The following is a 25084-nucleotide window of genomic DNA, read 5'->3' as shown; positions in this document are numbered from 1 at the left end:
CGTCCTGATAGCAGATATATTTGAACGTATTTCCGCTTGTTTTGTGTTCCTAGTCACTCGTGCTCCCTTGGCGCTTCCTTCCCCGCTGTGTGGGGCGCTCGTCTGCTCTGTTCTTCCATGTGTCTGCGAGTCACAGCGCTACTTTTCTTCAGTGGTTATCATCGTCAACATGTGTACTTAACTAGGTCTCAGCTGGAGCTTATCAAGGCCTCAGTACCCTCAGAACACACAGGGTCTCAGGCCACCTCGCCCCGCCTCTTACTCCCGCCAAGGGTGGAGAGGCCTCTCTAGAAATGTTGTTTGCTTCTGCCAAGGGGTGAGTTTCAGGGAGAACTTCTAAGCTGAGGGTATAAACCCAGGTAAAGTGCAAGCCCCTAGCCACGAGGTCTTGGAGGCCTCCCCAACCTGGGGATCCCAGGACCTGAAGAGGCTGCTTTGGGGGCTGTTTCCCCCGGTCCTCGTGCACTGAGGATGCACCTTTGGGCATCTGGCTCGTGAAGGTGTGAAACCCCGGCCTGGGCATCAGGACCAACCCCTCCCTGCTCCAGAGGCCGTTCTCGCTCACCCAACACTCTCCTCCCTCTTTGCTTCTGTGGCGTGTCCTGTGTGAATTCTGTTGGCGTTTCAAAGGGTGACTGCCATTTTTAGCCCGTGTTTCACTGGAGGCTTTTCAGTTATTTGGTTTGCCAAAAACAGAAACCAAAAAAGAGTTTTAATCAAGGTTTTGGGTTTTTTTTAGTTTTAAGGAGGAAGAAAAAAGTCCTTTAACAAAGAATCCCATTCTTTTCTAAACAACAGTAGTTTATTTTCTCACAGTTCTGGAGGCCAAAAGAACGTCACATTTTTAACTATCCTGGTGAACTGAGCGAATTAGGGATTCCTACACCCAAACGAGACTAACAGCATGAGTCTCCATTTCCTATGTTAACTTGCTATGTCTTGAAGTGATAGCCCTGAAAGCTTTGATCGTTACCGCAAATGTTTTCTTTCGTTTCAAAATGCCTTTTCGGTTATCTCGTCCAAGTAATTTTAACTTTGTTTACACTCTCCCTTGCTCGACTTACTGCTACATTTTCACAGTTAGTAGGTAGGTATGAAATAATAAAGGGATCCGCCATCAGTATGAGGACCTGCCATCGGCTCCGCTGATTGGCAGGGTGTGGTTATGTGGCTGTGGCAATGGTGGGGGCTCGCACGCCTCCACCTTCCTGCCCCTCCAGGCCTGTGCGAGTGTGTTCGGCGCTGTCCCCTGTGCTGCAGCCCCGCCACCCCCTTCGATGCCATCCCAACGCCCTTCTGAGCTCCTCCTGGTCTGGGCCATCTGCGGACTTTCAGGAGGTGCCTCCCACCGGTACAGCTTAGTGTAGGCGACAGTGACAGTTTCCTTTGCAGGCCGAGGTAAGGCAAATAGTGCTTCTCACCACACACACACACACACGCCGCGACCCCCTATTAGCGCGTTTTCTCCTCGGAGAATTCGGCTCTGGCCAGTGGGCCCCACACCCGGCCGGCCAGGCGCCGCGCTCGCCAGGACGCAGCGGCTGGGCGGGCTGCGGGTCTGCGCGCGCCCCGCCGGGCCGAGTCTGGGTCCGCGCCCGGGCGCGCCGCCCGCAGCTCACGGAGAAGCTGCAAGGGACACGAAGACCGTGCGGCCAGTCACGCGGGACGGGCTGCCGGCCGCAACCCGCCGTGCTCGTCCGTCTACCGAGCGCCCGCCGCGCGCCCGTCCGGGTCTGGGGACAGCGCCGGGGCGGCGGGCGGACGGGCGCGCGCAGAGGGCAGGAGCTTCGGCCGTGGGCGCTGAGGACACACGCGACGAGGTGCGGCGAGGGGGCGCGGGGACGCCCTCGTGGCGGCAGCCCTGGGAGCGGGGCCCGAGGAGGGGGCGGCCCGGGACGTCCCAGCAGCGGCCGCCCCGCCCGAGGGCACAGCCAGTCCGGCCCCCGCGGTCTCCGCCCGGAGCCGGCGCCAGGCCCCACCTTTCCGGGCGCGCGGCCGGAAGCGGAAGTGGCGCGGCCGCTCACTTCCGGTCGGGCGGCGGCGGCGCGGACGGTGAGGCGGCAGCGGACGGGCCGGAGGCGGGCGGGGCGCAGGCCCTTGGGCGGCGGGCGCCGGGCTTCGCCGCGGTCCCTCCCCGGGCTCGGGCGGCGGGGCGCGGCCCCAGGAGGCGGGCGACACCGCCAGGGCGCCTCGGCCGCCGCCCCCGCGGCCCCAAAGCTGCTCGGGCCACAGGCGCCCCGCGGTGTCCCTTCCCGAGGAGCTGCCTGTCCGGCCCCGAGGGCGCCCGCTGTCCCCCGGGGTCGGCGGTCGGGGGCTGCGGGCCACACCCAGCCCGGGGCGCGGTCTGAGTCCCCGCCGCACCTGTCACCGCTCGACGCCCTTCTGGGCGACTCCGACCGGTCCTGCCGCTTAGTGCGTGTGGGATGCTGGAGACAGCGGAACTAGAGAAACGGAAACGAGGTCGTGTACGCAAGGCGGGTGTCACTCAGAAACGCAGAGCGAAGGCGGGGGCCCTGACGGGAGCGCCTGCCTCTGGAGGGTGGGCTCTAAGGCGGTTGCCTCGGGCCTCTTGTCCTGTCCCTTTCGGATTTTCTGCGTTGGTGCAGAACTTCATAATGAGAGAAGAAAGACGGGTTGCAGCAGCTCCATTTGAAGGAGAAATGAAAAAGCGTATCATGTACAATGGGAATTTTTTGAGACAGAGCCCTTAGGGGGAATCCTCGTGGATTTGCGTGTTATTCTGAAAGCACGTGGGAATGGGGTAAGAGAAGTTTAGGGAGACGGTGGGTCTTTTCCACATCTTTGAGAAGTGGAAGCTCGACAGCTGAAGTCAAGGGAACCCGTTCTTATTGACCCTGACGTTTGCCAGACGATCACCAGAATTCCCTTCTGCTCCGTGACCAGGATGTTGGTGGAGTGGGGCTTGAAGGCGGGTTTGCTTGGTATCCGGGCACCTGTGCCCTGTCCATTGTGCCTGAGCGGAGGGGGACCTGTGCCTCTGCCCTCGCCCCTTCGTTTCCTACGGCTGCTAAATGATAGGAAATGGGATCTCGGACGCTACAGACAGTAGAGATTTTTGAGGGGCGTCATAGGATGTGTGCTGGGGCCTCAGCTGGGGGTGGTGAGCTGTGTGCTGTCCCTGTGCCTCCATGTCCTCACTGAGGCATCCCGGCACAGCTGCCCCACCGGCATGGCCAGGGAGTGTGAGGGCTTCTCTGGAAATGAGAAGGAGGCTCTGTCGGGGCAGAGAAGTGCCTTGGACTGGCATCTCATATGCTAAGTGGTCTGGGGTCCACACAGCGACACTGCCATACGTTCCCGTCTCGTCCCTGGGCACGCCCCTGCGCCGCTTAGAGGACGTGCTCCGTGTTGAGTTCTGAGGGTTTGCCTTTCCGATGAAGGAGTCGATAATCCTCGTTCTCTTGGGCGTCGTGGTTTCGTGGTCTCAGACGCTCTCCTATATTTCCATCATGAACACTAACCGCGGGTTTTATACCGGACACTTCCATCTTCCGAACCTGTCTCCCATCCTGTCTTTTCCCCCCGCATGCACACAGGGCACCTCTGGTATGACAGGCCCGGAGACCCCGCCCACTTTCTAGCCATGGAGGAGACGGGCCGGGAGGCTGTGGCGACCGCGGTGCAGAGGGTGGCCGGGATGCTCCAGCGGCCGGACCAGCTGGACAAAGTGGAGCAGTATCGCAGGCGAGAGGCCCGGAAGAAGGCCTCCGTGGAGGCCAGACTGAAGGTACGAGGCCCAAGAGGCTGCGCGCGCCCGCCTCCTTTCCAGGCAGGGCAGTCATTGTCCTCGAGTTTCAAGTGCCTGCTAAACATCATTGTCACTTTGCTAAGTTAGACTTTGTGGTGACGGGGAAAGGGGCCAAGTGGAGCGTCACCTTACGTGCTGCGTTCCTCGCGACGGTGCATCCCCGATCGTTAGGTTTATAGACAACAGTACGGAATGTTGAAAACACTAGAGAAACAACCTTTTGAAGCACCTGAGAGTGTCCCATTTAACTTTTTAAAAAACACTGGAAGGTGTCAGTTGTCCTCACGCGTTAGCTCTCCTGCAAGAGCTCCCGGGGGTGTTGTTTCCGCCACGTGGGCAGGTGCAGCAGGCCAGCCGTGCGCCCGCGTCCTGGGTGGTAGGGAGGACAGTCAGACACACTCTGTGAGAGAGTGAGGGTGTGTGCGGCGAGAGAAAATCATTCTTGAGGTTTTTTACGATTTGAATCGGCTTTTAGCTTAGTTCACGTGAAGAGGTGAAGTGTCAGTAAAACACGCACATTCGTGTGGTTATGAAGTGTTCACACCCGGCCTGCCGTGGCTGACAGGCAGCAGAATGGTCTTGGGCCTTGTCTCTGAGGCAAGTTCATTCTCACGCTGATCCGGCAGTGAGGTCAGCACTCCCCTTGCAGACCTGTCAGCGTCCAGGCGGGGTCACGGCCAGCCGAGTGAGGCGGGATGAGGCCGTTCATTTGTACCGAGGGAGCATTAGAACCTGCCGCATGGATTCGAAAGAGCAGTTTCATATTTAGTTTTGAACTAGTGTGGACTTGCTACAGTTTTCATCAGAATTTTAATCTGTTCTAGGGACTTGTCTGATTAATAGTAATTATTGATCGTGACTTAGAAACTTTGTCATCTGTTATAGTCGTCGTTAATTTTTTATATTTAAATGCACCTCATGCTCCCTGGTCCTACCCGCCTACCCACCTGCTGCTGTTCCGTCGTGCCCTCTCCCTTCTGATGGCAGCTTGTGGGGTGGCATTACGGGGGCCTGTGGTGTGAGTCCGAACTCCGGATGCACCCGCCCTGTGCAGTGGGGCTGGCTGTCCCTGAGCTGAGCCCGGGTCGGGCCACGTGGCAGGAGACTCCTCCCCGTCAAGCTGACAGTTTTCTGCACCTAAAGAAGGTCTCAGGAAGCTGAGAGGCAGCTAGGAGGTCCGGCGAGGGCCCTTCCGAAGGTGCCATGTAAGGGGTGGCAGCGGGCCCTCGGTGCTGCGCGTCTTCAGGCTGAGGGTCTGGGCGACGACTGGCGTGAGGTTTTCTCAGAAAGCTGTAAAACGCACTGTAAACGCACTGTGCCAAGGCAGCCAAGAAAAAAAGGAACAGTTACCTCGGGACTCACGTGAGTCTTCGTGGAGTTTTATTCCCTTTTCTCTGGGTAGCGACCGTCCCTGCCGCTGAGCCGTCTCTCCGGCGCTCGGCCCTGCGTGGACGGATGCGGCTGCCTCGCCCCGCTCAGTGCCATGTCTCCCCCAGGCCGCGATCCAGTCGCAGTTGGATGGGGTGCGCGCGGGCCTGAGCCAGCTGCACAGTGCGCTGAACGACGTGAAGGATGTCCAGCAGTCCCTGGCCGACGTCAGCCAGGACTGGCGGCGGAGCATCAACACCATCGAGAGCCTCCGGGACGTGAAGGACGCCGTGGTGCGGCACAGCCAGCTGGCCGCTGCCGTGGAGAACCTCAAGAACATCTTCTCAGGTAGCTGGGCTGCGGCAGGGGCGTCATGCGCACGGCTCTCGCCTGGGCTTCACTCGGGGGGTGACGTGGAGGCGAGTCCGGCTTCTGAGCAGTGTGACTCGCAGACCTGTCTCAGGGGGCACAGGAGGTGTGGCTGCTGCTCACACCATTAGCTTCTCACTGTGAGTGTGGAGGAGATGACAGCCGAGCAGGTAAAAGCCAGCAGTTCTGCGCTTGCCAGGACAGAGGCAGAGGGGCGGGTACCGGGACAGGTGTGTGTGAGCTGGCTCCCTCGGTGGCAGAGTGGCTGTCAGAGCAGCAGAGCAGTCGGCCGACCACCCCCCTGGAAAGAAGCTCGTGGTCTGGGAGAGCCGCCCTGCGAACGGGTCAGGGAGCAAAGGGTCGGGGAGTGGTCCCAGATGGAGAGGTGATGAAGTGCGGAGAGCAGCCCTCCCTGGGGGAGGCAGAGCTGTCACGGTGCGGGGTGCCTGGGCTGGTGGGATGGTGTGGGCAGGCAGGTGTGGGGGCGCACCTCTGTCCGTGGGAAGAGTGCTTTGTGGCTTATTGGGCAAGGTGTCGGCTGTCACCTGGTGGGGCCCCGTTGTGTCCAGCACAGCCGCTCTCCACGCGCTGAGATAGGGGCTCCTCGTCCTTCTCTCCCCTCGGCCGCTCACCTCTGGCAGTGCCGCCAGCATCCCAGCAGGAAGCCTTGGGATGGTCTGGCCCCTTCCCTCCCTTTGTCCCGTGCCTGGTCTCAGCGAGTTCTTTCTGCTTTTCCCCAAACCCTGCCTGTCCCCTGTGTGTGATCGGGCACAGTTCTTTACATCCGCCCACCGCCGTGAGCCCACCGCACAGGTGGCCTTGCTGCTGCCACGTCGTGCCTTGGTGACCTGTGCCCTGCTCAGCCCTCATTCCTCTGGACTCACGCCTGTGTCTGATGGCAGCACTGCTGAGCGCCTGGGCCTGTCATTGTCTGTGGCCTCCTCTTCCTGGGGCCGTGCTATGAGTCGCTTCTGCTCCCCGCCCATGAACGACACAGCTGCCGACTCCACGTGGATGCCTAGGGAGCAGCTAGTCTGGGTGACTGTTGACTGCCCGGAATTGGAATAAGGTCCCCAGGCCAGAATCTCCTTCGTGACATGTAGCCAGTGCCTTCCTGGTTAATCCCCCTCTTCCTCTGATTTCCTGTTGACTGATGCGTCCTCCCAACCGTGCAGCTAATGCCAAATGGCCACAAAGTCCCTTTACTGGAAGCAGCTCATCCACAGACGTTGAAGTAACCTTACTCCCTTGACAGATGCACACGCCTGCGTGGCACACGTATTTTTTGTCAGGAGCGGATTTTTCCTGGGAGGGTGTTTTACTTGTCTGGCTCCTTTCAGGCTCGTCTTGGTGCCTTAATTCAGTCATGCCGTGCACACCACCTTTCCTTGCTTTTTTAATGTAAGGGACGTGAAACGTCACATTTACCACTTTGACCCTTGGCTCAGTTTGGTGGCATTAAGCACTTCCCTGCTGTGCGGCCGTCTCCACCGCCCTCTCCCCAGCTCACCTTACAGGCAGAGCCTCTTTGTGCAGCGCTGTGTGTCAGTAACACCTCAAAACTGGAAAACCCAGAACCAGAACCCTGCGCCTGCTGGGTGATGGCCCCGCCGCCCCTCCCGCCAGCCCGTGCTAGCGAGACGCCCATTGAGAGTCTCTGTTCCCTCGCGAGTTAGCCTCAGTAGGTTGTGCGTTTCTAGGAGTTTGCCACTCGGTCTAGGTCACCCACGGGTCATGGCGTTCTCTTACTGTTTTTTCCGTGTTTATAGAATTGGTAGTAATGTTCTCGTTCTCGTTTCTGATTTTAACATTCGAGGCTTCTCTTTTTTCTTAGTCCATCTAGCTCCAGCTTTGTCCATTGTTGATCTTTTTAAAGAACTGCCTTTTGTTGTTTTTTTTGTTTTTTTCTCTATTGTTTGTCTGTTTTCTGTTTTGTTTATTTCTGCTCTTTGCTTTTGTTTATTTCTGCTTTTTGCTTATTCCGTTTTTTGCTTTTGGTAGCTTTGGGTTTAGCGTATTCTTTTCCTAATTCTTTAAATTGTTAAGTTAGCTTTGTTGATTTGAGATCTTCCTCCTTTTTTAATGTCTTTGTAGCTGTTCATTTCTCCTTTAGCTCTGCTTTCTTTGCATCCCCTAAGGTTTGGTATTTTGTGTTTTCATTTTCATTTGTCTCTGTTTTCCAATTTTCCTAGTGATTTTTTTCTTGGACTTGTTAAGAATATTATTTAATTTTCACAAACTTGCGAACTTTTCATCTGTTACAGATTTCTAACTCGATCCATTGTGGTCAGAGAAGCTATTTGTATGTTACTTATTCTTTAAAAATCTATCGAGATTTCGGTCGCTCCTGGAGAAAGTCCCATGTGCACTTAAGAGCGTGGTGTTCTGCGTGCGTCTGTTAGAGCTAGGTTGTTTGTCGTGTTGTTCAGTCCTCTGTTTTCTTGTTTGCTGGTTCCAGCCATTGCTGTGAGTGAGCCATGGAAGTTTCCCACTGTTATTATAGAGCCGTGTGTTTCTCCCTCTAGCTCTGTCAGCTTCTGCTTCGTCTATTTTGATGGTCAGTTGGTGTTTGTAATTGCATAGTCTTGCTGTATCGAACCTTTTATTAGTATATACTGTTTTGTCTCCCCTAACTTTTTTTTTTATTCGTCCGTTTTGTCGGATATTAGTTTAGCCACCGCTGCTCTATTTTGGTTACTGTTTCCATGGAATATCTTTCCATCCTTTCACTTTCAATATGTTTTTGCCTTTGGATCTCAGTTGAGACTCTTGTAGACAGCATACAGCTGGGTTGTATGATTTTTGTCAGTACTGCCAATCTATATCTTTGGAATGGAGAGTTTAATCCAATTACATTTAAAGTGGTTAATGAAGAACTGAATCCTGTCATTTTTCCATTGCTTTCTATTTGCCTTACAGTGCGTTTTGTCCTTCATTTTCTGCATTACTGTCTTCTGTATGGAGTTGATTTTTTTTGTGGGGAAACATTTTAATTCCTTTCTTATTTCCTTTTGTGCATATTCTATAGCTGTTCTCTGGTTCCCATGAGGGTTGCATGTAACACCCTAAATTTATTAGACTCTGATTTGAATTTATGCCAACTTAACCTCAAAACATACAAAACTCTGCTCCTCTACGACTCCGCGCCCACTTCCTTTCAGTCATTGACGTCACAGAATTACATTTTTATACATGTGTGTCCAGAAACAGACGGACCTTTTTTTTTAACACGTTAGTCTCTTAAATTATGCAGAAAACAGAATGTGGCATTATAAACCAGAGTTACAGAAATACCAGCTTTGGAATAATAGTTTTTTTGCTCTATATGTGTTGGTCTCTTAAATTATGTAGCATAATAAATAGAGTCACAAACCAAAGTTAAAATAATACTGGCTTTTACAGTGACCCATTTATTTACCTTTCTTGGGGTCTCTCTTTCTCCCTGTGGCTTCAGGTTGCTGTCTCGTGTCCTCTCACTTCACCCCGAGGCCCCCTCGAGCACCCCTTGCAGGTGGGGCTGGGGGTCAGACTCCCTCAGCGTCTCCGTTGCTGCTTCACTTCCGAAGGGTGGTTTTGCCAGATGTAGGACCCTTGGATGACAGTCTTTCCTTCTAGCACTTTGAATATACCAGCCCCTGTCCTTTCTCCAGAGTGTCCACTGATGACCTCACTGACGACCCCTTGTAGGTGACGAGTTGTGTCTCTCTCGCTGTTTTCAAAACTCTCTCGTCGTCTTTGGCTTTCAGTAGTTCGATTATAATGTGCCTCGTGTGGGTCTCTGAGCTTTTCCTCCTTGAAGTTCGTTGAGCTTTTGGATGTTTATTCTCGTCTTTCATCAAATTTGGTAAATTTTCCACTGTTACTCAGATCATCTCTGTTCTTTTTTCTCTTCTTCTGAGATTCCCACAGGGCACATGTTGGTCAGCTTAACAGTGTCCCTGAGGCCCCTTTGGTCCCGGTCAGGTGTCTTTAATGTTTTCCATTGTGCTGCCTTCCGGTTTGCCGACTTTCTTCTGTCTGTCCAGAAGTGCCTTGAATCCCTGAAGTAAAATTTTTATTGCGATTATTGTACATTTTTTAGCGCCTGAATTTTTTTGGTTTCTTTTTAGGTTTTCTGTCTCTTCGTTCACATTTCCATCTTGTTTGCGTGTTGTCTTCCTGAGTCTCCCCACGTCCTTAGTTCTTTGAGTGTCTGTTAGGCTCGTCTGAGAGTCTTCATCGAGTCGCTCCACTGTCGAGTCTCTCTCGAGGGTCCTGTCTGCCAGGTCGTTGTCTCCCATGAGCCTCTGCACGCCAGGTCTTCTCAGGTCTCCCAGCCGGTGCCTGGCCTGGCCTACACGGCCGCTTTCTGAGTCCCCACGTACAAGCCTGCATGTAAACGTTCTAGTCTTTAAACATCTGCTTCCACAAGGGAAAAGGAGAAAAACGAAGGGGTGAAAAGGCACTGGCCTTGTAAGTCCCTCGGAAGTCATTTCAGCTGGCGGGGGGCGGCTGGCAATAGTGGGGGCGTGGAACAGCAGTGGGGCCCGCCTCCACGTCTGCACCCTGTGACCAGAAGCAGCAGGCAGCACTTGGAGCAGACACCCCTCATCGTTGGAGGGCAGGGTCCCTTCAAAGCACCCTGGCTCCTGCAAGCTGTGTGCAAGCTGCCGTAGAGACATGTGGCTGGCGTGGCTGGGGGCCAAGTAGCTGCTGCTGTGCTAAGAGCCAAAATTGACCAAACTGGCCACCGGGTCCTGTCTGAGCCTCCCCGGAAGCTGCAAGCTTAAAGTAGACCGTAGAGTTCCAGAACAATCTTATCAGACAGGTTCTGCCCCTGCGGTCATCCAGGTAGGGAGATGGAGTCCTGGTTCCTCCGGCCCCCTTGTCCCCTGCCCTGTCTCACCTGGTTTTCACGGTGCCACCCTGTGCCTTTTCCGTAGTGCCTGAGATTGTGAGGGACACGCAGGACCTCATAGAGCAGGGAGCGCTCCTGCAGGCCCACCGGAAGCTGATGGACCTGGAGTGCTCCCGGGACGGGCTGATGTGTGAGCAGTACCGCATGGACAGCAGGAACACCCGCGACATGACCCTCATCCACAGCTACTTCGGGAGCACGCAGGCGCTCTCTGACGAGCTGGCCAAGCAGCTATGGATGGTCCTGCAGAGGTCGCTGGTCACCGTCCGCCGTGACCCCACCTTGCTGGTGTCCGTTGTCAGGATCATCGAAAGGGAAGAAAAGATTGACAGGCGCATACTCGACCGAAAAAAGCAGACTGGCTTCGTTCCTCCCGGGAGGCCCAAGAGTTGGAAGGAGAAGATGTTTGCCGTCTTGGACAGAACTGTGACCACCAGAATCGAGGGCACACAGGCAGACACCAGGGAGTCCGACAAGATGTGGCTCGTCCGCCACCTGGAGATCATAAGGAAGTATGTCCTGGATGACCTTGTCGTTGCCAAGACCCTGATGGCACAGTGTTTTCCTCCGCATTATGAGATTTTCAGGAACCTCCTGAGCATGTACCACCAGGCGCTGAGCACGCGGATGCAGGAGCTTGCCTCGGAAGACCTGGAAGCGAATGAGATTGTGAGCCTGCTGACGTGGGTCCTGAACACCTACACGAGGTAACTGCGGCTTCACACGTCGCGTTTGCTTGTGCGTAGAAGCTGTGGAAACACGCTGGCCTCTCTGCAGCACGGCGGCTTTGCTCTGGGCAGGTGCTCGGCACCCAGGGGTGTTGTCTTCTGGGAGATGAAAGTCTTTCTGGCCCATCCCTAGGGCTTATCCGTGAGGTCAGGGCCCAGGCCCTGGCTGTGTTTGGGTGGCGCCCCTGCCCTTGACGTCCAGGTGTGTCGCGCAGTTCAGGTTGGGCTTGAGTGTCCGCTGTGCAGTCACGCTCTTCCTCCTTGCGGTGATGTTGTGAGCAGCTGGTTTCACCCGTCGGACAGGTGAGGACAGGTGAGGACAGGTGAGGACACGTGGGCCCAGGAGATCTTAGAGTCACGTGGCGGGTGGGGAGAGACCAGCTCACTCCCCCCCGCGTCCCGTTGGCCTCCCTCTTCTCACTGGCGTGCTGGGAAGTCAGTTTCCCTCTTACCTTTCAGCCTTGGGGCTCTGCCACGTCACTAAGGAGCAGGAGCAGTTTCATTTGCCTATTAGTTTGAGGTAGGATTTGAAAGACGAGGCTGGTACTGATAGTCTTTAAGATTAGCTAGCTGAGAGGAAAACGTTTTAATCTTGCGTGGTTTTATAAGTAGAAAACAGTGCTAAGTGCTCTATTAGAATTTTTTTGGCCTATCTTGTTGCTCGTGTGTACAAGTTAATTAAACCTCGTCTCAGCAGTGAGGTTTTAGGACTTTGTGTTTTGTTGGAAAGTGCTTAGCAGAGAATGTGAACATTTCAGCACAGCATTACAGAGAGCGCTGTTCTCTCAATGATGGTCACTGTGGCTGGAGCTTGGGTAGCTCCTGTGTGCTGCCCTCATGCAGCTGCTGTGGTCACCTCGTCCAGTGGTCACCTCCCTGCAGCCTGGGCCTGTACCTGTCACCCATGAGGAGGGCACCGTTAGGATCGTTTTCGTTTTGCATGTGAGGGAACCGAGGCACAGGGAGTACTGTGCCCAGGTCACATGGCCGAGTCCGGGCCCTGGGCCTCTCCCTTGCTCCACGACCATGGGCTGTGCGTTCGCGTGATGTGCCCAGTCTTGTGTGTTGGCTTTGTTGTCACTTGCTGCACTGTGAGCCGAGTTCTGTCCGTGGGGACTCTCGGACAGCTTCCTGCGGGTTACCTCACTCTGTTGTGTAGGACGTTCTCATGGGAAAGCTGACCTGCTTTCACACCACAAGCAGTGGCATGCTGAGTAAGGTTCTTGGGCGAAAGTAATCCGAGTTAAGTGAACAGCCTTTGCGCATTTGCAGAATTCTGCGAGGTGTTTTTTCGGTGTGCAGGACCTTGGACTCCTTGTAGACAAGGGGCCGGTGTCACTGACGGGCATATTTAGGGAATGTGACTCAGGCGCATGGATTTCCCGAGCACTTGAACCTGGGACTTCTGAGAACCGCGCTGCACGCTCAGGTATCAGATGGATTTTAGGAAGACTTTCTCTGACACATGGCCCACACCCCCAGCTCTGTGAGCACGGTAGACTGGGTGCCCTGACGCTGTGCTTGAATGTCGTGTGCCTCTGCTCTAGAGCTCATTCTCCTGTCGTGCGTGTCGCATCTGTTCTGCACATGCCACTCCCCTCCCCCACCCCCGGTCTCCCCGGAGGATGCAGATGAGAGAGCTAAGGGACTTCGCCCTCACGGAGACTTTCCCGATGGCCCCTCCCAGGGGCAGCCTTGAGGGGGCTTGGGTGTTCATGTGCGCAGAGAAGTAGCAGCACTTACCCGAGAATCTTCTGTCTGTTCCTGGCTGTTGGTCTTTCTCCTGGTTGGTGCCGTAGCGCAGAGATGATGGGGAACATGGAGCTGGCCCCAGAAGTGGACGTCAGCGCCCTGGAGCCTTTGCTGTCTCCACACGTGGTCTCTGAGCTGCTGGACACGTACATGTCGACTCTCACTGTGAGTAGGACGGTGCGGGCCCAGGGCGCAGACACTGCGGCGGCCCTGCCAGGCGGGCTGTGGCCAGTGCCGTGGGCAGAAGCAGGGCGAGCCCCTGCCCGGACGCCAGCCTCCTGAGAGTGCACAGGCTCTGGGTCTGGGAATCGGGTCTTGAAACGTATGTCGGGCAGTTAGACGGTGGGGCGCGGCCTCATCTCCGGCTGGAGGAGTGAGCCTGTCCTGTGTCCGGTGGCCAGCGAGACCCTGGACGTCCTGCCCAAGTGCAGTTGGCACCTGCCAGCCCGAGAGTGGGAGGGTGGCATTTAGGGCACCGAGTGCTGCCTGGTGACCCTAGGCAGTCCCAGAGCATGAGGAGGGCAGAGTCTGCTCCCTGGGCCAGTGCGCTTGGCGCCAGACTGCACTGTCACCGAGCTGCGGTGGCCCATGCCTGGGCCCACGCCTCTGCTCATAAGGACAGCGCTGGTGCCCAGGCCGCCAGAGGCAGGTCTTCCACGTGCCCCTGAACCGGCCTGTCCTCCAGAAGCTTCAGTCGATGGAGGCTGGCGAGGGCACCTCGGATGGCCTCTCTGGTGGCGCCTGTTTAGGAACAGGAATGCCTGGGGTGCCGTGCTTGATTTCTGTGGCTGCATGCTTGGCTCAGGGGCCTGTTCTCCCTTTCCTTCCTTTGGTGCTAAACTTCCTTAGTCGAACATCATTGCCTGGCTGCGGAAAGCTCTAGAAACAGACAAGAAAGACTGGGTAAAAGAGACGGAGCCAGAAGCCGACCAAGACGGGTACTACCAGACGACGCTCCCGGCCATCGTCTTCCAGGTACCCCCCGCACGGCTCCCAAGTTCACGTCTGGGCTCGGCGGTCGGGTCTGCGGTTTTTACAGACGCGCAGGCACCTCGGTTCGTAGTGAAGGCAGGGACGCCTGCCCGGTGCCCTGCACCGCTCCCACTGGAGCTTGGGAGGCAAAGGGTCCACCTGCCATGTCGTTTTGCCCAGTGTCACTTTAGTTTTCCTAATTCTTTTGAATTTGAACTGTGACCTAATTCTGTGCTATTTTGTGACGCTCTTGCTTGAGTTAACTTATTTGAAGTTTCCTGCTGGGAATGGCCAAGATGTGTCTTTGTAAATGCCACAAAACGGAGTCTAACCTGATGGATTTAAGGAAGACTCCTTTAGATTTTGGTGGCAATCACGCATTCTCATGGTTAATTCACTCCTTAATGCCCGGCCTCCTGCTGGTGGCCCCCAGCATCCTTCTTTTTCTCTGGCCCATGTTCTTTTCTCCCTTTGACAGTAGGAGAGCTGAGTCCTGGTGGAATATTCGTGTGGCACTTGTCTGGCACTCTGGCTGGCAGCACTGAGCGCTGGTGGCTTTTCCCTGGGTGACACCCATTAGTTAGCCACAGACTGGTCCTCACCCTGTCTTTTCCTTTGGAAACTAACATCATGACAGCCTAGCTTCGACAGGGACCTGGGGCAAGGTCCGTCTGCTGGCCCTTCTCCTCAGCTCCAGTGTGGGTCCTGATTCCTCTTAAGAAACCCACGTCACAGATCATGGCGCAGCCCCTGGCACCCAGGCCGCCTCCCCGGGCCCCATCTCCCTGTCAGCACCCCCTCGTAGAGACCTGCCCGTTGGCAGGAAGTTAGGAATCAAGTCACATGTTTTTATCTGGTGAGGATGTTGCTTAACTAACTTTATCTCTTAGGTGGCTTCATTTTTTTTCTCTGAATTTGAGTTGCCCTAACAACCAGCTAGCAGGGGCTTTGAGTGATGGGAACCTGTGCTCTGGTGAGTCTGTCACTTCATAAGTTCTTCAATTTTTAGATGTTCGAACAGAATCTTCAAGTTGCTGCTCAGATAAGTGAAGATTTGAAAACAAAGGTGCTCGTTTTGTGTCTTCAGCAAATGAATTCCTTCTTAAGTAGGTATGTATTTGTCACTGTACTAATTTAGAAAGTTTATTTTTCTACAAATTAAAAGCAAAAATGTGTCGACCCTAACGTGCCTGACCAAAAAGAGCGGGGAGCTGGGACCAGCCACCGCCGTTTTCTGTTCAAAGCGCAGACTTGGTCTCCATGTCCTCTGGTGGGTCACAGTGACTCCCCGGGAGCCTGCGGTGCAGCAGAAGCGGCTCCTCAGGCACCCGTCCTCTGTCATCTGATTCCCAGGGCGGGGGCGGCTCCCATTGCAGAGGCACTCTCTGGACCAGGGGCTTGGGGACTGTCTCCAGGACACCTCCCTCTCCTTGAATTATTCACGAGGGGCATTTGCTGACCTGCGCAGGAGTCAAAAGAATAACACCAAAATGTTGTCATCCAGGTCCAAAAGCTGTCCCTTTAAAGCCACCCCTGCCCCATTGGTCTCCCTCTCTCTCTGCTGAAGTAACTTGAAGAAAATCGCAGATGCTGTGGCGTTTCCCCTGCATTCTCCACCGAACTCCAGTGCCATCAGCCCGCTCCCTCGCCCGCCTGACACCAGCTCGTACCGGGTTTTCCCGGGGGTCGCAGACACGTCTCTATCGTGTGCGGCCCTTGGGGTTCTCAGGTCTCGTACCAGAGAGCAGCCCCTTCCCCTCTTTGAGCCATCAGCTTGTGGAGATGCACAGGTCATCCTGTGGGGTGACCAGCATTCTCCAGCCAGTTCTCAGAGCGCCATCTGCTCCCAAACCACAAGTGGGCTCTAGAGGCTGTGGGTCCCCTGTATATGCCCCCCGTTTGGCAAGAACCCTACCTCAGTGGTGTGTGGGCTCCCCACGGCAGCACCCTGGGAGATGCGCGTTCCTCTGCCCTACGCTAGGGGCTCCTGCCAGCAGTCAGGCCCCTCACTCACAGTCCCCGCTAGCCATCCGTCTTGGGGTCACAGCCTGAGTTAGTCATTTTGTTAAAGGGATGAGGATTTTCCTGTAAAGAGGAAGTTTTCCTCACCTGTGCACCTGTTCGGTTACCTGGCCCGCACTTTGGACAGAAAGGTAGAACAGGTGCTGAATCATGTCCCTTTAATTGCGAATTCTCGGTGCGGTTTTTTTTAAAACGTTTATTAGTTTCAGGTTTACAGTGCATGGGTTAGACGTTTCTGTAGTTTATGAAACGATCCCCCCATCGTGCTCTCGCCTCTGGCCCTCCACCCGGCCATCATGTTACTGCCGACCGTGTTCCCTGTGCCGGCTCCCCATCCCCGTGACCATCTGTCAGCTACTAATTTGTACTTCTTTAACCCGTCACTCCATTCTCCCTGTCCCCCAACCCCCCTCTTTCTGTCACCAGACTGTTCTCTATATTTGTGTCTAATTTGATTAGTTCGTTCTTTTTGTTCGTTAGATTCCGCATATAGGTGAAATCATATGGTATTTACCTTTCTCTGTCTGACGTATTTCACTCAGCATAATAGCTTCTAGCTCCATCCACGTCGTTGTGATTGGTAGGATTTCATGTTTCTAATGGATGAGTAGAATTTCGTTGTGTATGTGAACTGTAACTTCTTTGCTCCATCGTCTAGGTTGCTCCGTATCTCGGCTGCTGTGAACTGTGCTGCCGTTCACACGGGGTGCACAGGTCTTTACAGCCACACAGGGCGCCCGGATCTGTACAGTGTGCTCCTTTCTTAAGACCTGTAGAGCACGTGCTGTTACAGTCCCACGTGCGTTTGAGACTACGAAATAAGTTAAAGAATACAGCATGTGGTCATCCCCGTTGTTCATTTTCATGACGTCTAAAGAGTCTAATTTATTTTTATTTTGATTGCTTCAGGGAGAGTCTCAGAAACAGACGTTTTACCTAATGTGATAGTGTTCTCTGTAGCATTGTCTGGGTTTCCAGGCAAATTGTGTCAGATAAAATCAGATAACTTCTGCAGTTGCTCACAAGCACGCGTTTCAGAATATTTGTATGATCAGAATACTGAACTGTATTTTAAAGCACGATATGAAATTAATTTTTAATAGTCCAGTTAAGACGAGCACCCTGTGCTTTTCTACTTGTATGGAGCTTCCAAAAAATTTGTTTTTAAAGACGAGTCCTGCCGAGTGTTAGCGATGTGAAACTTACCTGTTAGGTGTGGTGTCCCATGGTGTTTGGAGCGTCTCCTGGTCACTTTCTGACAGTGTTCTGTGGGCGTGTCCTCAGGTACAGAGACGAAGCCCAGCTGTACAAAGAGGAGCACCTGAGGGACCGGCAGCGCCCACACTGCTACGTGCAGTACGTGGTCGCCATCATCAACAACTGCCAGACCTTCAAGTATGTGGCCTTCAGGTTGCGGACAAGGACAGGCGCGTGGAGACACTCGGCTGCCTCACTGAGCCTCGGCTGTTCCCTTGCAGAGAATCCATCGTCAGTTTAAAACGGAAGTATTTAAGAAGCGCAGGCGAAGACGGCGTGTCCGTGAGCCAGCCGAGCATGGACGGCGTCCTGGATGCCATCGCCGACGAGGGCTGCCGCAGCCTGCTAGAGGAGGTCTTCCTGGACCTGGAGGTGGGGCACCGACCGCAGTCCTGCCTGCACCCTGGGTCACGGCGCCCGCACTGGGCTTCGCTGTGGCGCGGGCGCAGGCGCTGGTCCCTCTGCCGCGTGACCGAGTCAGTGTCAGTGGACTGCGAAGTAGAACCGAGTGTGCTGGAGGGGGACGGTCACGTCCCTTAGCAGAGTCTGGATACCAGAGCAAACCGAGGACATGGGCTCGGCGCCTCCACGTCACGTAGGCCTGCTCAGTTTAAAAGTAGACGCAAAGCAAAGCCATCAGCAGAACGCGGTGAGCTGGTCTCGAAAGCCTGACGCACCGCAGGCAAGTGAGGCTTCAAAACACGAAAGTGGTTCCGCATAACATTGGCAGAAACCAGACTATGTTTAGAAAATAAAAGCGCGGTCATCTCGAGTCCCCTGGAAAGGCGCTCCCGAGGTGACGCGTGGGGTCATTTCACGATGTCTGACTTTCTCAAAAATGGCTTAGAGCACAAATGAAATGTGTGCGTTTGAAATTATTTCAAAGTCCAGAAAAAGACAATGTAATAGAAAAGCAAAAGACGTGAATAACCATTTTTCAGAAAAAAGGTTATAAGTGTCCTAAATATGAAACGAAATGCTCAGTCTTCCGATCTTTGCAGAAATACCAGTCAGAACAGCGCTGCCCGCTGCTGAGCGGGGCGGCCTGGGGCGCACTGTAGCCGAGGGCGCGTGGGGGCCCTGCACCTGCGCCCTCTGGGGCCGTGGGCGGCGCAGGCCTTGGAGGGCAGTTTGGAGCCGGGAACTGAGGTTTTATTTGGATACTTTTTGAGTAATTCCAGTTTTAGCAATTTCATTTACAGAAATGTAGGGATTCACTACTGCATTACGCTTGTAGAATACGAAAAAATTTAAATGTTCGTCAAAATTGGGTAAATAAAGTCTGTATGAAAACGCACGCAGTCACCGAAGGTCGGCGTGCACCCCTGGACACGTGCACACGCCACCGCTCGCGGGCCGGAGCAGTGGTGGCAGTACGTGCTGCTGTCACAGCAGCGCGTCCGTCAGATGTGCAGTGCCTCCCTCCCAGTGCGTGCGACTTGGGGACAGTGTCGCGGTGATGCTTACTGTGGTCTGTGCTTTTCAGCAACATCTCAGTGAGCTGATGACAAAAAAGTGGCTGTCGGGATCGAAGGCTGTAGACATCATCTGCGTCACCGTGGAAGACTATTTCAATGATTTTGCCAAAATCAAAAAGCCATATAAAAAGGTAAGAGTGAGGGGTACAGTCACGTGATGTGAGCTCACCTGTGTGCTGGAGCCCACGTGGCATCTTGTGTCAAATCAGTTCTGTGCATGGGAGTTCACAGGAGGTGTCGCTAACCCAAGGCTGGGGGCAGAAGAGACAGGGCTTCTGGGTGAAGATGGAGCCCCTGCACCTAACTTCACTGCCCCCTGACTCCCCGCTAAGCCCTCGCCGTGTGTGTGGGGCCTTGTGAGAGGACCGGAGAAGGGCGGTCCCCACTCTAGACCACCCGCCAGGGCGCCTGTGGGCTGCTGGCCTCCTTCCTCTGCACAGGCCCCATGGGAACAGGGAGCCCCGGTGTCACTCGCTGTCAGAGTCTCCTCCATGCCTACTGTGAGACGCCACCACGTCCTCACCTAGGGCTTAGGCGTCTTTCTCAGATGTACTCAGGGCTTTGTGTAGATTTTGCTGTTGTTGCTATTGACACTGTTGTTTCGTAAAATCAGGCTTTTTAATGTAACTGGTTTTGATAAGTTGACCTGATACCCAGACGCTTTCTAACGCTTTCTGGTTTTTCCATGGACAAGCTTTTCAGGTCTCTCCGCAGATAGGTGCATCTACGGACAGGGACGTGTGAATTTTTGTTTCTGGTCCTTCCAGCGATTAGGTTGTCCCCCCGTTTTGCCGCACTGGATCCTCAGTCTTGTCTGGGCTCCCTTGTCTAATTCCTCTCACCCTGCCTTGGGAAGTGGTGCTCGCAGCGAGTCCTGGGTGTCTTCAACCCACCCAGCTGACTGACACCTCCCTTCACAGCCACCAGGAGCCTCCAGTGCCTAGAGGTCGGCGGGGCCAGCTGCAGTCAAGTTTGAATTTCTTGTCGCTTGCCTAGTTTTTGGTTCCACTTCTTTTCTTTAAACGTTTCGCATGCTGACTTAGTTGTCGGGGTCGGGGTGCCATGTATGGGGTCCTGGCGCCGGGGGCTTGTTGTCTCGGCCGACGCCCCGTCTTCGTGGCTTGTGCCCTGGTGCCAGTGAACACGTTTGTCCCCGAGCCAGAGCGCGCACAGCACACAGGTCTCCGCCCCTGGTCGTGGCCCCACGCGGCTGCCGGGTGCCGTCTTCCTGCTTGGGGCCCTTGGGGCTCCTCGAGTAGACGCAACCCCTATTGGCCTAGGCTGCCATGGTGCCTGTCAGGTCCTCGCAGCTTTATTTACGTGTCGTGGTGGTTGCCCGGTGCCATCTCCCTTTGTTGTGCTCACGTGTGGAGAGAACCGTGGCCTCTTCTGACGTGTCCCCAGATGTGCGGACTCGGTTCCTCTTTCCCCTGAAGCTCGGTCACCATTTCCGCAGACTGGCAGTTAAACAGCCTCCTGTGGACACGGGGCAGTGTGTGTGCTTCATGCATGACAGTCCCGTGCCAGCTGGGCTGGGTCCCCAGTCCCAACCAAACGCATGCTCCGCGCAGGGTGAAGTGCTTGGAGATGCGTGGGAGGGGACAGCGTGAGGGGTGGCGGGCCCGAGTCACCGCGGGGGGCGGCGTGAGCCCCTGGGATGGGGTCTCCAGATGGCGAAGCCGGCGCCGTGCCAGCCCACCTGGCAGGAAGTGCCCTGTGGCAACGTCTGCTGCTGGCAGGACACGGCACGTGGGGGGCAGGCAGGCGTCCCATTCGGGCGACTCCACACCGTTCTCTTTCCTGAAGCGTCAGTTGCAGTGGGCGCCCGCTGCTCGCGGCTCCTGCCCTGTTGCCACCGTGTCCGTGTGGCTTTCTCGTCATGCTGAGTTCCCGGTGAGCGCAGTGAGCACGGTCGTGACTCGGTAGTGGCTGGCGTGCTCTCTGCTCCACGTGCTTGGGCCGCCGTCCGTAGCGCTGAGGTGGGAGGGACGCTCTGCCCTGCTCACGGTGACCCGCAGGACCGGGCTGTAGGCGGGCGCCGACTGTCTGTCCCCACAGAGGCTGACGGCCGAGGCGCACCGGCGCGTGGTGGTGGAGTACCTGCGGGCCGTCATGGCGAAGCGCATCTCCTTCCGGAGCCCCGAGGAGCGCAAGGAGGGCGCCGAGCGGATGGTCAGGGAGGCCGAGCAGCTCCGCTTCCTGTTCCGGAAGCTGGCTTCCGTGAGTGCCGGTGCAGGGCGCCGTCACGGGGCACCTTGCTCTGCGGTGCTTCCTCAGTGTCCACCCCGGGGACTGTGGAGGCCCCTCGTTCAGCGTCAGTCATTTTGGGCACGGGTGACCGCTGGGTCCCGTCCTCGCGGGCTGCAGGGCGTGTGCGCAGATCTGCCTGCCCGGTGGCTGGGGCGCGTGTACTCAGGGCAGTTGCTCCTAGAACTCCGGTGGCAGCACGTGGCCAGACTTCAGCTCCATGACACGGCGCTCACGCATCCCCTCTCATGGGAGGTGTGAGGCCACTGCATCTGTGCCAGGGGCTCACAGGAACAGCCAGGGGAGATCTCTCGGTGCTTATGTGGGCGGGGAGGGTGCCAGGCTGGCCAGAGAGGGGTGACAGGTCCAGCTTGTGGCCGCGGACGCTGGTGCTGCTGACCGCCTGCTTGCTCCCTTCCAGGGCCTCGGCGAAGAGGCGGATGGCTACTGCGACACGATCTCGGCCGTCGCAGAGGTGATAAAGCTGACGGACCCGTCCCTGCTGTACCTGGAGGTCTCGACTCTGGTCAGCAAGTACCCGGACATCAGGTAAGGGCAGAGCAGCAGGCTCTTCTGGGCTCCTGGGCGTTAGGCGTGACCCTGCGGGGTGACTGTATGGTGGGTCTGGGCGCCTTCAAGGACGAGCTGTGCCGACAACAGCTGCGAGCAGGGGGCTTCTGAGCGTGAAAGTGGATGCGCCTGTCTCCTGCGCCTGCGCCTGCCTGGGTCGTGCACCCCGGGCTCGGAGCGTGGGCGGGCCAGGCGGCGTCACGTGAGGCCTGGGAAGGGGGCCGAGCAGCCTGTTGTCGGGCTCGTGCTGTGCTTGTGGCGGATTCAAAGGAAGCGTGTTTCACGCTCAGCCAGGATGCCCTCCAGCCTGCATGAGGGACGGGGCCCCGGTTCCCTGCCACCTCGGCCGGCGTCCCCTCTTCGTGCTGTGGCTCGGCCTGGCTGCAGAGGGCGGGGCCTTGCTCCCGGTGCACAGTGGCTGCAGAGGCTGAGAGATGCTGCCCGTGTGGACTCAGTGACTGTGGTCTAGACACCGCCACAGTGATGGGGAAGCTCAGGCGTCTGTTCCTCTGCTGTGACTCGGGGACATGCCTTCCACCTGCACTGTTGATCCGTTCTCATGCTGGGAAGGGGGCTCAAGTCGGTTTCTGGGGTGGCGGTGGTTGCGGTGCACCCCACACCCCCTGCCGTCTCCCCTCCCAGGGACGAGCACATCGGCGCGCTGCTTGCCATGCGAGGGGACGCCAGTCGGGACATGAAGCAGACCATCATCGAGACGCTGGAGCAGGGCACCACACAGGCGAGTCCGAACTACGTGCCCATCTTCAGGGACATTACGGTCCACGGTCTGAACGTCACCAAGCTCCTCAAATAACTTGTCTTGGCCCAAGTTTGCCCCACCCTTAGCAGTGCGTGACTCTGGAGGCCCAGCGCTCTGGTGGCAGGTCCTGGCCCTGGCCCCTCACTGGGTCAAGGACGACGTTGCGAGCAGGCCCAGGTGCCTGTGCCCCGCGTGCGTCGGCGCTTGTGTAGCTGCTGCTCAATAAAGGCGCCGTGGAGCGAGGGCGTGTGCGAGCTTGCTTACCGGGCCGTCGCTCGGCGCCCTGCGGGGTCCCCCTGGTGTCCCTGTGGCCCACTGCTCCCCACCCGCCCAGGCAGTAGCCACCGGTGCACAGACGTGGGCCGTAGCACAGAGAGGTGGGAAAACGGGCCTCTGCAGCCGACCTGGGAGAGGAGGCAGGGCCCTCATCCGACATGACATGACAGTGATCTTACGAGATGAGGTGACGCCTGGGAGAGCGAAGAGCTGGGAGGAGCCTGCAGGGTGCCGAGGGCACGGCCCAGCCCACTCTGGATCTCTGACTTCCGGCCGTGTAGGTCGCCGTTTTAAGCCACCAATTTGTGGCGCTTCCTACGGCAGCCCCAGGAAACTCAGCCAAAGTGGCGGGGCAGACTCCTCGTAAACAGTATCTATGTGCTTTTTTATAATAAACATTCAACATTTTAACTATTAAAGTAAAAGGTGCGACACCAGATTTTCAAGGATGACCAGCTGGAGATCGTTCCCTGGACACCCCGTGTGGCTCCACCCAGGGAGGGGGCAGACCCATCTGGAGGGCAGGATCCATTGGGACATTTATAGGCAGAAACGGCTCCATTTCCGCTTCATCATGACCCTGCAAAGACCTCCTTGTTCACCTAGGCTCTGTCCCTCATTGTCTCCACCCAGCTCTTGTTTCAGCCCCAGGCCCACCACCTGGATGTTTCGGTGCTTCATCCTCCCACTCAGGCCGAGTGGGCATTGGTCCCACCCTTCCTGGGGCCTGTCCTCTGTGTGCAGTGACAGGTCTGAGTGAGTGGTAGGTGTCCGTCGGTCTCTGCCAGGGAGGGACCAATTGCCAAGACCCTGTCTGTGCCCACAGCTGTGTAGCTGTGTGTCCAGTGACCTCGCACTGGCCAGAAGGCCCACCTCTTTTTTCATATCTCTCTCTCTCTCTCTCTCTCCTCTCTCACACACACACACACACACGCCACATCTTTGGCGTTAATCTCAGCACCAAAGCATCGTTTGCCTTGAGGAAACTGCTCCTCACATTCTCTTTGTTAAGATTTCTCTTTGATAAAAAAGTTTGCACCAAAAAATGCCTTGAAACATTTTTAATAGACTTGATCAGGCAACCGTGCAGGGTCCATGATTGGCCCCCCTGCCCAGGCACTGCCAACAGCACATTGGGAGAACTTTAAGGCACATCAATTGTGATTCAGGTTACATAAAGTTTGAATAAGATCACGTTCACAAAATTAAATGCACAATTTTCTCCACTCAGAACACATTTCAATTCCAGTTTCAATAAAATTCTCTTAAATCGTCTTTCACAATAGAACATCGGTAGTGCATAGTATGTGAGCACTGTGACAAATTTTCAAGACATGGAAGTGAGAAATAGCGACTCCTAAATTTGTGTGCTTTGTAGTCTACCTCAGAGTAGGCCAAAGTTCAGTATTAAATAAATAAGCATTCTTTGCTAATAAAAATTTACAACCGTTTTCCTAAGGAAATACATTCATAAGACTTTGTTTACATTCTGTTTTACAATGACAAGAATGACGAGGATTCTCGTTTATGAAATGTATCCACAGTACTAGGGTTTATAACCGTCGACAGACTGAGTTCTCTCGAGCACTGAAATGTGAGTTTGGGGTCCTGAGGTTTCATGCTGGACCTTCGGTTCCATTATGGCTGTGCTTACTCTATGCAGTTCACCAAACAAAATCCTCCCGCCCACCGCAGAAACGGCTGACGGCCTCGTCCAGGAGACATTTGTCAAATGGATTCACCACCTGGCAGTTCAGTGTGGCCAGGGGGGCGTCCGGGAGCGGCTTTCCCCGACTCGGCCTCTGGGCCTGCAGCCGGGAATCGGATCAGGCCCCGCAGTCCGGGTGAGTGGTTAAGGCAGCTGGAGATGCAGACCACTCTGCGCGCCCCCCTGCGGGACCGATGAGCTGCCTCCCTACGGACCACTGACTGGCAGGTGACATTGTGCAGATCACGGCTGGGTTTTGTGCTCTCGGAGATGACTGAAATGGTTGCAAAGTGTGGGGAACAACCCCTGAACACCAGCCGCCTCCCTCTGTGACGGCTGAGCTTCGATTCAGTTGGAGAGGCAGCCGTGGTCCTCGGGTGAAAAGCCCTCTGCTTTGAGCAAACGCCTCACCAACTGTTCCTTTTGTTGACACTTGTTTTTCTCAACAGCAGATTGTAGCAGCTTCTCCATCGGCCTCAGCAGGGACCATTGCACACTAGACTGCTGTGCTCCTGGCCTACGAGGCCGAGGACTGCAGCATGGTGTGAATAATCTTTCTCGGGCAGAGCTGAGCCTGGCTTCTTTAGAAGAAACTTCTAGGAGTGTCCTGAAGTCCACTTGCCCCTCTAATCCTTCACTACCTCGCCCTCACACAAAGCCCGACATCTGAGGAACAGGCCAGGACAGGTGAGGGCCAATTCGGCAGCCCCTTCCCTGGTTCCCTGTCCCCTAAGATGGTGGGACAGTGATCTCCCAGAGGCCTGGGGCGCTCAGGCCACATCCCTGAAACCCTGGAGCAGTGGCAGGGGGTCTGTGCCACAGTGTCCTCCGGGCAGGGCCAGGGGTCCTGCAAGGGCATGAGCCCCCTCCAAGCCCCCTGTCGGCTCTCCACGAAACAGCAGCTCTTGCAG

General features: G+C 55.8%; 1 protein-coding gene across 7 annotated transcripts; it reads left to right on the top strand.

Annotated features, from left to right (window-relative positions):
• The first annotated feature begins 1802 nt into the window (after positions 1–1802).
• On the top strand, positions 1803–22434 carry EXOC3 (exocyst complex component 3). 7 transcript variants are annotated; one of them, XM_039842868.1, is made up of 13 exons: positions 1803–1820; positions 3558–3748; positions 5266–5485; positions 10429–11110; positions 12931–13048; positions 13733–13858; positions 14865–14965; positions 17162–17272; positions 17356–17506; positions 18621–18743; positions 20671–20832; positions 21281–21408; positions 22072–22243. In XM_039842868.1, the coding sequence occupies exons 2-13, from the start codon at positions 3605–3607 to the stop codon at positions 22241–22243; spliced, it is 2238 nt and encodes a 745-aa protein (XP_039698802.1). In that variant the 5' UTR covers positions 1803–1820; positions 3558–3604. The 7 variants fall into 7 exon arrangements, with proteins under 7 accessions (XP_039698802.1, XP_039698800.1, XP_039698797.1 ...); XM_039842866.1 differs by lacking the exon at positions 1803–1820 and adding an exon at positions 2003–2052; XM_039842863.1 differs by lacking the exon at positions 1803–1820 and adding an exon at positions 2183–2460.
• The last annotated feature ends 2650 nt before the right edge of the window (positions 22435–25084 follow it).

Source organism: Pteropus medius, unplaced genomic scaffold (assembly GCF_902729225.1).
Source record: "Pteropus medius unplaced genomic scaffold, Ma_sr-lr_union100, whole genome shotgun sequence".
Classification (NCBI taxonomy): domain Eukaryota; kingdom Metazoa; phylum Chordata; class Mammalia; order Chiroptera; family Pteropodidae; genus Pteropus; species Pteropus medius.
Note: the sequence above shows the minus strand (reverse complement) of the source record. Positions and strands in the feature narration are given on the sequence as shown.

Excerpts from the sequence above, each read along its gene's own strand:
- EXOC3 (XM_039842862.1), top strand. The coding sequence starts at position 2,424 with ATGCTGGAGACAGCGGAACTAGAGAAACGGAAACGAGGTCGTGTACGC. Across the intron at positions 5,486-10,428 it reads CCTCAAGAACATCTTCTCAG|TGCCTGAGATTGTGAGGGAC; the intron begins GTAGCTGGGCTG and ends CCTTTTCCGTAG. Across the intron at positions 14,966-17,161 it reads ATGAATTCCTTCTTAAGTAG|GTACAGAGACGAAGCCCAGC; the intron begins GTATGTATTTGT and ends GCGTGTCCTCAG.